This window comes from Harpia harpyja, chromosome 5 (assembly GCF_026419915.1).
Source record: "Harpia harpyja isolate bHarHar1 chromosome 5, bHarHar1 primary haplotype, whole genome shotgun sequence".
NCBI lineage: Eukaryota > Metazoa > Chordata > Aves > Accipitriformes > Accipitridae > Harpia > Harpia harpyja.
The window spans coordinates 57,561,985-57,580,871 of record NC_068944.1 but is presented as its reverse complement, the minus strand read 5'-3'; the positions used below and the strand labels follow the sequence as shown (position 1 = coordinate 57,580,871).

Genomic DNA, 18,887 nt, shown 5'->3' with positions numbered 1-18,887 from the left:
TGTCACTGAAGACCCATGTGCCATACCTACAGTAGTTAATAAAATGGCTCAGGCCTGTTCTCTGACCTTGACAGCTTGCATATGGACAGCTAGCTTACATTCTTCCCAAAACAGGGTTTTCTCAGGCATGTTGCCTAGAGGAAACAGATCCTGACCCGTGCTATCTCCTGAGTTGTGCCTGGGCTGAATCAGGGGCACCTTATCAGTGTGTCCAGCACAAAGCTATGCCAAGGAGGACACAAACTGTTTAAACGATATGGATGATCAAGACTATGTCCCAGCCCTGTCTAGCTTACTGGTATAGACATAGCCTTAAATTCCTTGATGATACTACAAATCTCAGATTGTTTTCAAATTCTGATATTCAACAGGCCAATTCTAGCCCATAAGCTTTCTCTGAGTGCTTTTAAAGAAAAACAGTAAGCAAGTACAAAACTGCTATTCATACATAGCCTTCTGGAAAATGCAATGTTATATTTCTGGATTTCTTAAAGACATTAATCTACAAGATTTCTTTGCAGAGACCCACTTGTTTTCAAAACAGGGAGTGCAATTATTCTCTGGAATCAAAGTTGCTGTCAAGGTTTTCCAGACTCCCACTATAGCAGATAATCAGAAACTATCTCGTTTTTCTCCCCAGTTTGTCAATATCTGTGCTGAATTACAGAAAGATTAGAAAACATTGGCAGAGAAACTCTCCCAAAATACAATGCCTAGGACTGGCTACTTGGGAAACGATCCCTTCTGGAGTTGATGCATAGCCAGAGGGGAACACCATAAAGCACCTAAGGAAATCTTCATAGAAGGGAGGGAGAGAAGCAGGTCTCATAAGAAGATCTTTGCTTTAGTCTTGGCACCTCCGGCTTTAGACATACCATTTCCTTGATATCTGACCAAGAAGAAAAGCAACTGTTTGTGAGGTTTGGGTTAAGGAGAGGGAAGATTTCACAGTACAAAAGGATCCTGCCCTAAAGGCAGAGAAACTGATTTGAAGCCACTTTATAGACAACAGTATAGCTGGTAACTCTTGCACCAGGTAAGATGGACTGCATTGTGGGCAAATGCTCCAGATCCTAGATAAAGAGGTTCCAGATAAAAACTTGGTTTAATCGACATTTTTGAATGTGAAGAAGTAAAAAAACACATCAGAAACTTCACCCAACCTCTCCCAATTTCTGACTTATTAGTGCTTTAAAAATATTTAATAATCTTACAAGAAAATACTAATTTTAGATTGATAATATTGTTGGCTGCTTTTATATTTTCCATGAAGCAGTGGCAGACACGCCGAATCCTCATTTTTCATATGTACCAAATGGAAAGTCTCATCCTGTTGCCATAGTTAAAAATCTGCAGTCTTTGGCTGCAGCTTTTGAATCAGTTGCAGAGTTGGAAAGCATCTCACTAGTTGGTCAGATTCTTGCCTACAGAAACAGAAACTTTTTATAGCAACTGGCTGATTAGTATGGTAAGTGCCAAATTTCCTCAGGAACCTTTTGTTTAGGCCAGAAAAACAAAACAAAACACAAACTGAAAAAAACCACTGACACCTGGGAGTCCTTATGCTTTATTGTTGCCTTTTGAGATTTACAATATGTGCCAAACCAACCAGAATGGGGATGGAGTAACTGAAGACAATGACTCCCCTGAAAGCTGTTACGGCTATAAAAAGCAATTATGAAGTCCCGCAGGTTAAAGAACCTCATTAAGATTTTTGCAGGCATCCTATGCTGTTGTGCAGGGCAGTACTGCCCATTCTTTCTGTACATTAAGCAATCCAACTGGCAGCAATGAGAAAGGCTAAGCTAGGAAAATACACTGACTTAGTCTTTCTCCATAGACAAGAAATACAAACGACAAACAGGCCCAAACCCAAATCCTAGAACACCACGGTCACTCAAAAAACACAGATCATATCCTTTCAGACATCCTCTGCCACCATCTCATTCTTCTTTCCTTGACTTGTCAAAATTATAATTAGACTCTTGTAAGGTGAACACCTCTCTTTCCCTGTATCTCATTTGTTAAATAATATCACAATCCATCTGCCAGCTCAAAATAAGTCCCAGTGCCAGGAACCCCAGACCTGTAGCTTAGCTAGTGACTCACTGAACTGAACAGTCATTTCCCGTAACCCATAACTGTTACCCGGCAGTTTCTCCTGTCTCTTCTCCCTGCTCTTCCTTCCATCATCTTCCTCACTAACATACCGGCAAGACAGACGTTTTGTGTTGGTAGATGTAGAAAAGCTTCCTCTTCCCCCTTCACTAAGCTGGTAAGTTGACATCACATCAGCAGGAGTTCTGCAGGAGTAAAGTACTGCTAAAGCTATATAAAACTGACTTTTAAATCAGGCCCTGGCCCTGAAGCATAACAGTCTGTGGCAGAAAGCAGCACAGGGAGCAGTACAGAATCCTTACACCCAGTGACTCCGTAATCACTAACAAATTACAAAGAACATCACTTATTCTACAAAGAATAAATAAAAATGCTATTCTATCTGTTTCTAAGTAAGACTGATAGACTAAAACTATTATGAAAATCTTGATTTTTTTTTTTTTATTTACTAACAAATACACTTTACTAAAACCAGTATTATGAAGCACAGGCATTTTTCCAATCTACAATATTACTAATATTTTTAAATGTGAAGGAGAATATATCAATACTATCCATCATACTGTATATTGTTAGTGGGATTTTTGAGGGGGTTTTTTGTATTTTTGCAGTTGTCTTTACAGCAGAATTGGAAATTAAAACACATGATCTTGCTGCTCTGTCAAAAGTGTATGTATTGGAGAATCAGATTTACACTTAAGTCATTTGGCGGATCTTGCAGGTTTCTTTTTCTCCCAAAGAAAAGTCAATATTACCACTTCCTTGTCATTTAGCTTAGTTCTCTGGTAATGATCCCTAACAAAAATAAAGCACCTGCAATAGTAAAAATCCGCTTTGCCAAGTGTGGAGTACAGCTGTGTGCTGTGATGTCCTAGGGAAAGGATTTTAACAATTTTTCAATTGTTGTAATAGATATTTTCTAATACATGTCTCTTGTGAGACTGGAAGACCCACTGAAGACTTTGTTTACAGCTTTTTACAACCAGGAGAGGAATTTTAATGCCATTCTTAACAGACTTCTTAACTCAATTGGAGAGGCTCTCATTTCATTAATTTGCTGAAGAAATTTAACAAAAACAGCATTATGGGGACAGCTGTGATGTAGGAAATAACATTTCCATGGGAACAATGCTTCTGGCCAATGCACGTACTCATCTGCCAATTCACATCAAAGAGAGAGACTCCAGGTTCGAAATTATAATGACTTAGTCTCCTGAGATTCACTTGGTCAAAAATTATCCTATTAACTCATTTGTGATATAAATCTCTAATAGCCACTGGACTGACTTAATTATTAGGTTTATTTTATTGAAATTTTAACAAGAAAGTTGGTGAGAAACAATAAAGCAATGATTATATTTTGTTATGTATATTACTTTTCAAAGAAAAATTGTGTGCACATCTCAAAATAAAAGTAACAATATTTTTATATGAAGTATCTGTTTCAAAGGTCTCTCATTACAAATCAGAAATACCTCACCTTTTAGAGCACATAGGTTGATTTGAACCTCATCTTCCCCACTCTGCTAGATCTCAAGCTCTGCACACTGCTTTATTATTATAAATTAAAAGATGTATAGCTTTTTCCATATCATGCCTAGCATGTTTTTTTTAAATAGGAACAAAATTCAAAATTGTTTGGGGTCAGGCCATTGGGTTACTTACCAAACATTGTCACAACACATGCATGATGCAGAAAAAACACTGTAACAGATAACTGTTTCCAAACACTAGCAGTTGAATTCTTCACAGAGATTCAGAGATTTTTGATAAAAGTTCTCACAGTCTCTGAGAGAATAATTGGCCATTTTTTGTATAAAAATACAATTTACAACAATTTTTTAATTTATAGCAACTTTTAAATTTGATGTTGTAATGAAAATTATTATATTCATATTCATATTCATCTACTGTTGATAAACTTTCAAGTTTTCCTTTACAAAGTTACAGAAAAGCTTTATTACTCTGCTAACAGTAGTGAATCCTTGCAGAAATCCCTTCCTTTGATGCAGTGAAGTAAACCAGCCATTTCCTATGTGTGAATGCAAAAGAAGGCTAGCAAAAAAACCTAGCTGAGGTCCAAAAGTCTTGCATTAGTCAGCTGTCATATTAATTTGTAAATATAAGCAGTCTATATGAGCTCTGAAGGCTGGGCAATACAGTAAGTACATTCCAAACAAAGACAGAGTCTGTTTTGAATAACATCCAAAATCTTTGAGTTTAGAAAGCATCTTCTTTAACCCAGCCTGGCAAAGAAGCAGCTGCATTTGTAAAAGCAGATTAACCACAAGCTTGCCAAATTAAAACTGACAGTGAGCAACCTGATTTAACTGAGAGTGTCTCTTACAGAAATATACCTTGCATGTACTTAATCTGAAAGTTAAATGTTATGTGCTTATTCAAACATACTGTTGAATTACAGTCTTCCAACAGAGATGGAAGAGAGGGGCCATTCTGTTTTCTATATTAACACAGCTGACTAAGTCACAAGCTATACTGCAAGCTTGCCTAGTGCTGCCCAGATTTGTTCCTTGAAGGGCTGAAAAGAGCTCTATGAAATGAAAAGCAGTGAATTGATAAACCAGACTTTAAATCCACTATGTGTCAAAACCTAAAACCACCAGCGAAATAATGTAAAATCAAGTCAGGAAAGTGAGAAAAATTTCAGACTTGAAGGCAGAAATGCTCAAAAATATATAGAGGTAAGAGTTATCATGTATTGCCTCAGGGTAAGAGGAATCATGATTTATCATCTTTACTTGCTAAACTGAAATTAGCTATAAGGAAGATTTTCTTATTTAGAAAACACATTGACAGGTAGAAAACTCTGGAAGATAGACATGCAGGAACTGGATGCGCTACTGAGATTACATTAAGGGGAAAATAACATAATACACAGGAAAGAGCCAGATGTCCTGAAAAGGCTTTATTTAAATAAATTGCTGCAGTCAATATGGATTTCACTATAGCTGCATGTATACTTCACTCATGAAAGTCGGATTGCTTTGATTAGTACCGTGGATATGTTCATGCTTGTTGTACTGCTTATGTGCATGTGTGTGGCAGCAGGCTTCTAAAGAATTAAAGCAACTCTGACGTTTCCTTCATTCCTTGTAAATTCAGGTTGCTTGAGGACTTTGAAAAATCAGGGTCAGAATAGGCACTGCTAACATCTCACAAACCCAAAGCATCTCTCTGAATTGATCTTCTGGGACTGAGAGCTAAATGGACACGAGCAAGAGATCTGAAGCCATAATTACCTCAACCAAAGAGACATTATCTGGGACATCATGATCTTGCCTTGTCTGACTTCTGTCACTTTGGCAAAATGACTTTGAGTCACTTTGGGCCTCTGGGGGAAGTTAGAAAACAGAAAACTTAAGACCATCATAAAAGAAAATGTTGTGAGGAAATGTGGCTTACATCTTTCTGAACACAAGTCTGCAAACTTTGTTCTTCTGACCTGGGGAGGACACGTCTATGACCAGAACTCCCTGCTGAGGCAATGTACACTTTGTACACCATGCACCTTTGGTGCAAAGGCTCCTCTTGTTTTCCTTGGGCCTCCATAGGAATCATGCTCATGTTATCGCTACGATCTGGGAAGTGCTGGGCTCCCAGTGGTACTTGTAGGGAAATACATAGGCTTATTTCCTACTAGGGGCCACCTGATGACCCATCTCCCACCTTGTTTAGGTAGCATCTTATGGACTTTATAGACTAAGATGAGTATGAACACCATGCAGATACAGTGATAATACTGAACCAAAATGTTCGGATGCTTGGTCAAATAACATTAAAATCAGATAGATGGGCAACAGCAAACCACTGGAGCATCATCTTACCATAGGTATTAAGTACGCAATAGTAAGACCAGCACTGGGCCCCTGACCCTTAGTTAAAATATCATACTTGCCAGATGGGTCTGGGTCTGGCAATGAGTTTCAAAGGCACTGGCACAAAACCAGTAACTATGTTTTAGAAATACTTTTATGAAGTACAAGAAGGAGTTTATTTTTGTTTCTTAGAAGGCTAAGTGATAAGCTTATTAATTATTTTTAATGAAGTACATTTAGAGGAATCAGAAAAGGAACTTATTAATTTTACAGAATCTTCACTTTTCTATTAAAATAATACTCAGGCAAAAATAGTGAAAATATGCAGCACTAAGACAGACCCACAGAATCATAATATCAAAGAAAGAAAAGCCTGATAAGCTTCAACATTCAATTCCTTCTTTTAAGTTTCTACCCCACTTTTAGTTGTTGCTATTGCTATTATTGTCCACAGACCTGTTGTGCTCACTCCTGTACAAATAAAGATAAAAAAGTCAGTCTATTGAAGAACTTACAATTCAATCTAGTTTTAAATATCTTCAGAAAATTACTCTTTTTTAAAACACTTGAAAGTGTTAGAACTAATTTCAACATTTATATTTGCTTCAAATCCTCATTTTAATTTTTCCCTTCATCCCTACTTCACTGCATGTCTACAAGGCTTTCCATCTGCACATCTTGTTTGGTTTTTTTTAAAGTACTGATGCACTGTTTTTAAATAACCTTTAGTAACAGGAGCACATCAGTACTTTCTGGATCACAGGTCAGAGTTGACTCAACAGAGGTTAAAGCACAGGCTGCATTTCATGGAGAGGGAAGCAGTCTCAATGATATTGTGTTGCTGTCAAAGAAAAAATGCCCCAGTTCCCTGCTGGGCACCATATATCAAAGCTGCAGACTGTTTCAAATGAGGTATTTTCACCATTCACCTGTTAATAATGTGTACTTCCAAATTCATTACTTTATTATTTCCCAGTGGATCAAAATGAGTTTACTAGCTGTAAAGGAGTCTATACATCTTTTGTACTTACTCCAAAGTAACAGGAAAAAATGGGTCTCCAAGGGTTTGATAGATGGTGACAAATAACTTAAAAACAGGTGACTTTGCTATATTTCTTAAATTATTTTTATTCTACTCTCAGTACAGATTTCACAACAAAGATATGAATTAATATAATTCCTTTCTGAACCATCAATATTTTGTATCCTTCTCCATAATATTTTTCCAGAAGTCACAGGTAATTTTCCTCTGCATGTCATCTACGAAAGTGTAAAAAAACAAATGGCCAAATTATTCACTCTGTGTGTTGCTACAGACCCAGTAGCTACATGAATTCACAGCTTTTGAAGATTTGCCTCTCTGTGGAGTAGTAAAGTTAAAAAGCTTACATCAAAAAGTAGTGGCTTTGAATCTATGCTTCAAATGGGAGAAGAATTTGCCATGAACTGCTAACAGACTCTACACAGCCCAATAATACTAATGAAATCTTACTGAAAAAAAGTTTGGTTTAGGTCCTTTGATTTCAGAGTCACAGACTGGCAATACATAAGCAGCTCTCTGCTTATCTAGTCAGAAGTATGCAGAAGAGATATGTTACAGGGACACAAAGTTGCTGCTTTTTGTTCAAGGACTCAGTCCCTCATAACTGCCCCAGCTGCCTGAATAATGAAACATTTTGCAGCTGAAAAGAGCTGGTGAACATTGTACTGCAATCTGCTGTCCTCATCCCAGGAATGGCAAGGTCACTTTGTTGCGATGTTAAAAAATTTGTTACACCAACATCTTGGGTTGAGAGCTGCAGGAAACTGCATGCTGACATGTTTTTGCTGAAAAATTACATGAACATTGACATAGCTGTACCCAAGTTCTCTCTCCCTCCATGGCAGAAATCACAGTGGGTGAACCTTATCCATCTGTCTATACATATACAGATAGATAAAGCTATTGGGAACACAGACTGCCTGTCCTGTAATTTTGCTAAAGGACCTATCATACAGTGGGGAAAGAGTCTCGGGCTACAGCTTTCCCTTACAAACATATGGCCTGTTTGGCTAGAAAGGTTGGGCACAATTAACTTTCTCCATCCAGTAGTGCAGTTGGAGCAATCATTATAATCATTCTGAAATAGCTTTAAGAAAACAAACAGCACATGCACATTGAAAATGGATTCTTGATGCTTGTTATGTTTTGCACAGTTTTTGATATTTTTACTAGAATATAGACTTTCAAAAAATGTTACTGGCTTTCACCCCTGTGAAGGAGCTTCCACAGACCGAATTGACATGCTTTTTCATACAGCTTTGCAAAACACTGCATTTAACTGATAATGGCTGCAATCACAGTGGAAAGCTCATAAAAACTGAAATACTAGGATTACAATATAATGAAAAACTAAGGAACAAATACTCATCAGGAATCAGTTTTAAAACCTACAAATTAAATTCTTTAAAGATTTTTTTTGACTGAATGACACAAAGAAGAACTAGAAAGTGAATTTGAAATGAATCTTTATACCCAATAAGGGAAGGGGCACAGAGAGCATGAAGAACCATTAGGAAGAGAAAAAGTTTTGTATCTGAAGAAATCCATTACTTAAAACTACATCCTGCACTCTGTTTCTTGTATCTTCAAGTGCCTCTGCAAAATTACATCGAGCTGACTTTTTCTACTACAAATTCTCCTTCCTCAGTTGCGTCATCTTCCTACTTCATCAGCTCTATTTCTTCTAGTCTCCTTTAGCATTCACTTCTTTTCTTCACATGGGCTGACATTGATTTCTTCCAATACATAGCAAAACACATGATTGATTCTTCTGTGCTGTCTCTGCATTCTCCTCTTTATACATTTCTCTCCCCTTGCCCCTGTCATGGGTGCAGAAATTTCGCACTGGATCTCTTCATCAACTGTTTGATTTGCCTAAGTGATCGTATGCTATCTTCTGGTCTCCTTTCCCCCCGTGCCTCTTTCCTTATTCTTACCTCTAGCCACCTGGTCATCACTGGCTCTTTCCCCAAATCACAGAAACATGTTTTAGTATATCCCTTTAGAAAGTAAAGTAGAACCTCTAGACTTGCTCTTATCAGTTCTGCAACTACAGCCACATCTCCTTTCTCCTTTTCATCTCTGAATTAATTGGACACATTGTTTTAAGTAAATCTCTTGAGTTCTTGTTTTCCAATTACATTTCAAGCCCCTTCCGAATAACTATCTTTCCCTTTTTGCATTCGGTTGAAACTACTCCTGCCAAAGTCTTTAATGATTTCTTAAGCTTTCAAAAGTACACTGTTTTCTTCTTTGCTTTGCTACAATTAACTATGCTCTAATATGTTACTTCCCTTAAATGCCACAGTTCATCCCCTCTCAATTTTTTTCTCTCTCTAACCTTTCATTCAAAATGTGCTCTAGTAGATTCTCACTTTCTGCCCACCCAGTTAACTGTGATGGTCCCATAGGGCTGTAGCACTGTGTCCTCTATTGCTGTCCCTCAAACATCATCCCTTCATCAACAGGACATCAAAGCATTGTCCCCTCTGCAATAAAAACTCCCTCTTGCTTCCCCTGTTTCCTCCTGCCTACACTAAAACCTCTTTCTTTGGCACCTCCTTGTGAATCACCAATCTCAACTTGGTATTGTTAAACTTAGTAATTCCCTCCAAGACCTCTCTTCTGCTTTTTCTCCCAGCCATGTGGATCATGTGTGTCATTCAGACCTGCTATTTGGGCAGGCCTTTTAATTCAGGCTTCATATTAGGTCCACGTTTTTGTGACTTGCACATGCTTTCTATTTCACAGCTCTACCCTCTCTGTCCACTCTCACAGCTAATTGTTTTGCTTACTCTCTCACCATTTCAGATGCCAGCTACTGCAGTGCTTTTCTCCAGCCTTGGCAATTTACCTACCCTAACCCCTTCCAGGATACTGTAGGAAAGATAAGTTTCATAGCCTTTCAATTTGGCTGTGTCACCTTTCTCCATACATCGGTAAAAAGCTATATCTCTTTTATCTAGTTGTACATAATTCATCTTTATTTTCCAGTATTTTAGCAGTTGTGCCTCATCACATTTATCTTCTCACATTCAGGACTCAGATCAGCTACTGCTGCTCATCAGACTTGCCCCATCATCCACTTGATATATTTTTAGTAAGCACCTCCTGTTTATTCCTCATTGCCTCTAATGCTTGAAAAGAGCTCTCCAGAAACATTCTCAAAGCTATCTTATTTTCTTTCTTCAAATCTCCCCTTAGTACTCTCTGTTGTCAAGATGTCCTCAACTCAGTATTGTAACTATCTCCTGTCATGTGGAACATTTCTGAATTCTTCTGTGTGTTTCCCTCTCTGGACTCATATGTCATCTCATGATTTAGACTCTGTGTGCTTGGAACAGAGGTTGTATTTTTCTTCCGTATTTCTACAGCGTGTAGCATAGCGAAATCCTGCTCTGTGATTACAATTGCTCTGTATTCATATGATAAAACAAAACTATCCTGACTATCAGAATTATTGCTTAGGATTGATATTTAGAGAAATATTAAGGAAGGTTAAGATTTAGAGCAATCTTAAACAGATTTCCTGCAATAAAAATCACGGGTGCTCACACATTAGATCTAAGAGTGCTTTTTTTGTCCCTGATATCATCAGGGAGCTGGAGTAAGAAATAATGTCAGGGAACTGTACATAAGGAATCCTTAAAAATTACAACAGGGAAGCTTGATCCATGCTTTCTGTTCACTAACATGTATTGCCAAGAAAGAACACAATTATGTTTTCCCTGTAGGTTAACCATATGCCAAGGTTTAGTTTTACAAGGTTTAATGAAGGCAAAATCTGATGCTGCAGCTATTTCTGCCAAAAAAGATTTATTGATTTATTGTGCTCCAGTGCTCCAAAAGCTAATGCAGTTTATTGTGCTGAGGGACTCTTTAAAATAGGCATGGGACGAATCCATGATGGATATCTGTCTTCACGGTCATTCAATTTACATTGAACCCACCTATGATCTCAGTAGATTGAAGCCCTTAGTGTGGCTATTACCATTACTCATAAAGTATATAAGCACAGTGACATCAAGAGGTATGATGTATCCTTAATGAGCTAATTTTTGATGGTGGAGTGATTGAGAGCAGCCCCTGCGTTCCAGATTGCCCAGAGGAAAGGTGACTGCTGTTCAACTACAGATGCACCTCTGAAGTAAAAATATATGTTGAAAATTCCCACCTGCAATATATCTTTTCTTGATGCCCAAGATCTCAAGAACTAGATGATAATTTATTACTGTTCTGTGATGGATGAACTGGCTGCTTTGGTTCTGTTGGGTCTCTCAAATACATATTGATATGTTTAATTATTAAGTGATGCTTTGGTGATTGTTTAATATTGGTGGCGTGTCTGAAAACATTTTTTGGAAAGCTGAAGTTGTTAACTTATCTTACAAGTACCTTATAAATTTCCAGGTATAAAGTATCTTATAAATTGCCAAACAAGCAAGCAGAAGGCACTGAATTTACAACAATGCTTAGGATCGATCTTGCCTTTGGGTTTGTCCACTGAATACACAGGTCATGATACTTCAGTATGTTACTGAGACACAATTATGTGTGTATATAAATGTATATATATACCTATAGCTGTACCTATATCTATATCAGAATCAATCTGTGCTTTTCAGTTTGCTTCTTACCTAGAAGAATGTTCACACAATACTAAAGAGATGAGCACTTATTGTACCTTGGGAAAGGAAGGTGGATTTAGAGAAACTTTCCTTTTTATTTATAACTTACATACTAAAAGTGGTCAAAATGGGCAAAGTGAGCAAATAATACTAGAGGCTGGTTTCCATCTTGGGAGCCAAAATCTAAAACATGAACAAAAGTCACTGCACAGCAGTCTCTTAATAATATTTGTTTCTCTATTAAGTAGGGACTCCTGACTTCTGCTGCTTCTTCCTGAAGGCACAGAGCAGCTAACAAGCAGAGGAACAAGCTGGCATGGGGAACGAGAACTTGTTTCTCAAAGAGGACTTTTTGTGAGGGACAGCATTTTGTCTGAAGACTAACATGTGTGAAAGCTGGAAAGCAGATACAGGGTCATGCTTTTTGAGAGGCAGGACTTCCAGATCCATTAAACTGGGCACTTAGTGGGAGCTGGGAGAGAAAAAGGTCTTTGAAATATCCTTTCCCACACTACCATTTAGCAGTCCCTGGAACACATATGGCAAGGCAGTCTTAAAGACAGCTTTTTCTAAACAACTGCTTTTGCTGAATTCTAAAATGTATTCACGAGTGAAGGAATGATGGCACTTAATGTATAAAAGCAGTAGCATGGGTATATTGGTCCATATCACCCCAGACTGAACACTATGCATTTTGATACTCTTTTTGTACCACCTTTGCTTTGTGCATGTTCATGTGTGTGTGTACGTACAGGCATGTACACATGTAAGTTTATAGCAAAGGAAGAAAGTGGATTGCCATAGAGTGCTCTGTGCTTTCCCTAATATATATGAGCACAGTTTTACAGGTGTAAGTTATCTATAGATAGTGCAGAATTAGCAGGTTAAAAGAAAGTATTTTTTTCTGAGATTTTCTGCCATTCTTGTGTAGGTGAGAAGGGGTTCAAGAATATTCAGCAAATCTCAAACTCATTTTTTGCTAATGAAGAAAAAAGGTATATTGTATTTCTCTTTATGCAAATTACATGGATTTTGCAATACAAAATGTCACTCATTTACATTAAAAGTCATGGTTCAAAGTAATGGTGGTAAAATGTATAAATCCAGAATCTTATTTGATAAAACCTTAGCCAATTGTGCTGAAATGTTTCTGGACACATTAGAGCAGCAGATGTACACGACCCCTCCACAATACAGCAACCCATGACAGTTATTCACATGGAATAAAAGGGAAGACTCTGCTTATCCATGTCGATTGTCGATCAATATGCACATTTATGAGCCTACACAAAGAAGATTACAAAAAAAAAAAAAAAATCCAAATTCTCTTCTTTAGTACTGTCACAAATGGAAGTAAAGATGGTTTTGATATTGATGAGATATCACTCAACAAAAGATTTTTCCCTGAAATAATAATTCAAGCAGGGAATATAATAAGGAACCTTATAATTTCTATTGTTTATTATAGTCAAACTCAAACTCTAGTCTAAACCAATTTAAAAAATAATATGCTGTAGTTGCATGCATAATAATGAGTCAAGTTAGTGTGCTGCATCATTTGGTATGCAGAACAAGCTCACTGAAGCTGAGAGTGAAACTTGCTTAAATATGAAAGCATCATGATTGAAAGCAAAAAAAGCTGCAGGGAACATAGACAATAAGCTAAGCAAAAGGGAAAAAAAGGGATGACAAGTAGGGTCCTGGTACAGGAGGAAGAAGAATAGGTCTATAGAAACAGAAGTATATTTTACCTGTCATCCTCTTTCCCTTCCTCAGCTTGGTCTTCTTGAGCTTTTTCATCATGCCCTGATCCTTTGATTTCCTCCTTATCACAGTTCTTTGTCACCTCTTGCCCTTCCCCTTTTTCATTAATTTCTTGCTCCTTTGCTTTTTCCTCCTCCTCCTCCTCCTCTTTTTCTTCCTCCTCAGGAAATATTCCATTTTGTTCATCCCCTTCCAGCCCTCCCTCTTTTTTTCCCTCTATATCCCTTGTCCTTGTGAAGTCAACAAAAATTGAAAAAGACATGCAAAAAGAAAAAAGAAAAGAATAAATTAAAGTTAAGGTCATGGAGAAGAGCATGCATGAACTCACAAGAAAGGAAATGCAAAAGAAAGGAAATAAAATCTAAAAGATGGAAGCAGTCTTAAGTTAAACCATGCTGGCTAAGACTCAAGCCTACACTAGAGAACCTTGGGATGTTTTCTTAGGACAGTGTCTAAGTCCCTCTTTGAATAAAATTTGCATGGCAATACATCACATTTAGAAATGTATACAAAACTGTATGACAGAAACAATGTGGCTCTAACAATGCTCATATAAGTAGATGTTTAAACAATCTTTTCAAACACACGATTTCTCTGAAGAGGACAATTTTCTGAGAATTAATATAGGCTGGCATTGAATTTTGCTGAGAGATGCAGATGGGTTACACCTTCCAAGAAAAACAATCTTTCACTTGTTCTACAGGTAGAGCTCCTCTGAGTGTGCACAGGGTGCAGGCAAAGGCGATGTGTTTTGCTCACAGATACGCTGCGTGCATCTTGTTGAAGAGTACTTCAATGGTTGTACGCTTACAGTTAAGTTGGACTAGTGTAAATATTAAATAAATTGAATTGGTCTGTGTAAGTATTAAATAAGACTTCTATAAAAGTTCAGCAGCTCTAATTTAAAAGGAAATTAAGATGCCTGTGACATTGCTGGCACAAATTTTCAAGTTAAACTGTCTTTTCAGCTACATTATTTTACTAAATGGTTTTCAGAAAGTACAAATCTAAGTGTATCTAATGCTTGCTGACAGCACATGTTTGTTATTTTAGGGTATGTTAGTATAACCCAAGACGACAAAACTTGGCTAAAAACAAATACCATGAAGACTTCAAAAAGCATTAGATGAAGAAGACACTTAAACCAGTATTTTGCAATTTCCCTGCAAATTTCAACCTAGGCAAAACATTAATTTCAAACACAAATATTGACAAATGTTCAGTTACTTAAATTACACGGCTATGGCTGGCACTACAGTTCCTCGCACTCACCTTATTTTCTTGTTTCCTCTTGGACGCTCTGACTGGACAGACATGTAGCTTGTGCTGCTGAAACGCGAAGCACTGCTTGTCCGTGACACAGCGGAGACATCACTGACATCGCTGTCTGAAGACTTATTGGAAACATTGTCTGAGCCTCGCTGAGGATCCCGTCCTGACCGATACTGTAAGAGGAAAGGGACAAGGATACAGATGTTGTCAGTGACATACTACCACGAATCAGCTATGGAGCTGGTCCCTGATGCTATCTAAACTGCCTTTGTCACCAGACTGCCTGAATTTTTATAATTAAGTTTTTAACTGATACAGAGTACAAGTTATATCTTGGTTTCTATTAATTTTACTCTGCTTTGCTAGCCCATTCAAGTTATTGGCTCCTCAGCTTCTTCCATAGAGTGACTTGTACAAAACTTTCAGCTCTTCCAAAGGTTTCACAAACCTTAGCAAAGACATCTAAACCATCACAGAATATTCTTACCGCAACTATTTCACCAGTGCACAAAGCAAAGCAGAGAGACTTACTGACTTGCCCATGATTACTGAGCTCATGAAAAACTGAACAAAAGACAGAATGTGCTTCACGCTGTCTATAAAATACGTGTCTCTTTTGGGGCCTAGCCTATTTACAAGAACTTCTAGTTGACAAATGTTGATTTTTTTTTTTTTTTTAAGTAAATAGATAGATGAGATTATCACACCAGAGGACAAAGTGATGTAGCTGTGCAAACAAACCATTCATGTTGCTGAACTGCTGGGCTGGGAAGTCTGAAAGAATGGGACAGGACTAGAGATAATTTGTACTGACAATGTACAAATACCTCAGAAACTAAAAAATTACAACAGTATTTGAACTTTTTAACAGTATATTCCAAACACGGAACTGGCAGGTGACTGGTGGCCATATAACATAAAGCAATGTTTTGCAGAGGTATTCAAGTTAGATCTGAACAAAATATTATGGCTATTTTTTCTTGTTACACAAGTTAGCTCTAAATTAATGCTAAGTCTGTGCCACTCTGCATTGCACTACGTGCAGATATAATGAATAGCAGAAAGATATTTTTCCCTCTCCTCTTCATACACAGACATTTCCGTGTATACAGAAATCTGATGAGTTACTATTGATAATCTTTCCAGAAAAATAGTACTGCAAGATGAATTGTCAATGATCACCAGCTAGTTGTTTGGCTGCCATGGAAAGAAGACAGTATTGGAAGATGTAAAGAGCAGCACAGACAGGACTGAAAGAGAACAATGGGGGAAAATAATCTGCAAAATACATCAGTGGCTTGTTGAACTCTTGGGGGTAGCAACGTTGGGCTCATCCACCTGGAGAAAATAATTCACAATGTAAAGTGGCAGATCTGTGTAGTCCTGCAGAAGAGAAGGGTGTCCAGGTTTGGCTATCAAATTTGTCTGGTTTTTATAGTTTTAGAATAACTGTCTTTCATGAAGTACACAGATCATTTCCTTCTGTTCTCTTGCAAGGAATGTTACACTGGGAAGTACTCTGAAAGACTGTGCAGTGTCTAAATAGCATTTCAGAATAGCATTTGAGTGCTTATTTACCATAAATGAATTTTACACTTAGAAGTAGTAAGTTATTTTGCCTGTTTTAAGACACAGAAATGAAATAAAAAGAAAAAGTACTCATGCAGGTTACGCTGTACACATGTTGCAGACAGTGACCAAGCACAACCTGAACTGCACGCTTACATAAAATGGTTGCACATGCTGCAGCTGGCTTCCTGATCTGTACTAATTTACAGTATTTGTGTCCATTGACAAACCACTCGAGCCCTCCCCAGCCTTTAAGTGTGAGAGTGCACTTAGCCAGACATAAACTCACAGAGTGTCTCTGTGATTACGTTTAAATGTTGTAATATTTACTGTTTTTATTGATGCCTTTAATATCTTTGCTTGATAAAGAAGACAGTACATATTATTATTGATATATTCATTTGGGAACATAAAAACAATGATTAAACAGCTGTCCTGATCAGCAGAGATAATAGAACATTATACCAGAATAAAAGGATTGTTCTTTTTCAGCAACTCCTTTTAAAAGAGCAACTACTTAGCCCTTTGGGGAAGAAAAAACCAACTATGTCTGGTGAAATGTGTATATATTGAGTCCCATCTATTTAGTTCCACCCACCTAACCCTCTCTAGAATAATTCTGCATTGAAGACCAAGTTATGAGTGCAATTCGTGTTGATTTAGCCTAAAACTACCAAGACTGGGAAGTACAGCCTGGTGTACTGGGCTACCACCACGCACTACAGAAAAGGCAACGCAGAGCTGCCCTCAGGCCTTCAGTATTTGCCGAGGCTCCCAAGCAGATGTACTTGCTGTGCAAACCCTGTGCTGCCAAGGCTACGCTGCTACTGGCTCCCGACAGAGCTAACGTACAGCCAAGCTGTGTGTGCCTATAGGAACAGCTGTCATGTTGACAGTGGCTAGTGACCTCAGGGTAGACACACTGCTAGCATTACAGACCTAATGTGGCTATCCTTTGGGAAAATAAGATAGACCGTAGTGTCAGACGTAACGATTGATGGAATTGTTAATTACATTCCAATTAGGGGATAGGTAATTACTTGTGGTGACTCATAGAATAACAGACCTCAACCTGCAGATCCCACACTGAGCTTGCCAAGCAGTCCATGGAAATGAGCCCTTCTAAATTAAATACTTGCAAGCAACATGAAGCAGCAAAGGGTATCAGCACTGAACAAAGTTATTCTAAAGAATCATTCTGCAGCAAACTGAAAGTTTCAAAAACCTGTGGGTTTGATTTTGTCTGTTTCATTTCCACACCTGGAGAACATCAGTTCTTAAAATACATTTTTCATAGCAAAAAGTGCTGTATATAACAAATCGACATTTTCATAAATAAAACAACCTTACTGTATTTTTTTTTAAAGCTAATGCAATAGTAATAATCTAGTGATATATGGTGAAGATTGATAATTGCTATGGCAAGAAAAGCAACTTAAAGGTAAATCATTTCAGAAATATAATGTGAAAAAAGATCATCAAATCATTACCTTGTCTCTTTTTTCTCAGTTGTATGTAATGGTACTTCCCATCAAATGTTTCCAATTGGGTCAGATGGCACAGAAATATTATTTGACCTTTACTATTTCAGGATGTTTTAGATTTCAAATTGGGAAAGTTAATGGATCCTTTCATTAAATCTGAATGTCTTAATATACAATATTTGTTTTTAAAAGTTTTATTTGCACATTGTCTGAGTTACAGTCTCAGCATCTGCTAGCTGCCTACCAAAGTAACATCTAGAAACTGAACCTAAATTGTCTTTGTTGCTGGACAAAGCTCAGACACCTCATATTCATCCATTAACTCCACTCCAAATTGCTCTTTATTCTGCTTCTAAGGTCTGCTTTTGAATTTATATCTGACTTAATTTTGTTTAGGAATTGGATTATAATAGTGAGTGTATTGCATGTTAGTGTTTCAGTAACTGTAGCACAGAATACAAAAGGAAACATACTGCTTGTCTGGCAGAAGCCATGCTGGCATTTCAATTTTACATTTGTTTCTTAAATTGCAATTCTATATAAGGCAGTTTCTGAAGTTCTCCTTTGTTCTCTGCCTCAACAGTAAAATGGCACTTCCACTGTGTGAATATTGATTTTATAAAAGTATTAGTTCTTCAATGTCATACACTCTGACTGTAAAACGAACCATTTTTGCATGATTTTGTACTATTCTTTCTTCATTTTTTGTGTGGCTAAAGTTGCCCCAAGGATTACATCATCATATATTTCATATACCTCCTTGTTTCCTTCCTCCAAATTTTACTTTCTTTTTTTTCTAAATGTCACCAACTGTATGATAAGGTCAACTATTAGACTGAAAAGGTCATTATTAACCAAGTGCCATCCACCCATTATACTTGAAACACTGCTACCATTTCCCATCCCTCTCCACTGCTGTCCCTACGTACCGTGCTATAGGAGCCTGCACTGTCTGAATGCACACTGCTGGGGAACTGCAGCCTCCGGGGCTGGATCCTGGCGGTGGCATGGCCACATGTTTGGATCATCAGATCCAGCAACTACGCTGTATGCTTCAATTTCCCACAGAAGAAAATATGGGCACGAGGACAGTAAGGGAGCCTCATGTGCACTGAGAGCTGCCCTGGGTTGGACAATCAGGAGGTCCAGGCTGTGGTGAAGTGCACTTGCCTAG

The 18,887-nt window shown here is 37.7% G+C and overlaps 1 protein-coding gene across 50 annotated transcripts in view; it reads right to left on the bottom strand.

Moving 5' to 3' along the window:
• Positions 1-18,887, bottom strand: part of RIMS2 (regulating synaptic membrane exocytosis 2) — a 493,527-nt gene that overhangs the window by 62,193 nt on the left and 412,447 nt on the right. For 40 of the 50 annotated variants that reach the window (XM_052787016.1, XM_052787021.1, XM_052787004.1 and 37 more), the window contains 2 exons: positions 14,661-14,833; positions 13,376-13,618 (listed from right to left, as the gene is read on the bottom strand). In XM_052787016.1, coding sequence (XP_052642976.1) covers positions 13,376-13,618; positions 14,661-14,833 — 416 coding nt within the window. The remainder of the gene's footprint in view (positions 1-13,375; positions 13,619-14,660; positions 14,834-18,887) is intronic. The other 10 variants (XM_052787036.1, XM_052787038.1, XM_052787039.1 and 7 more) reach the window with 1 other exon arrangement.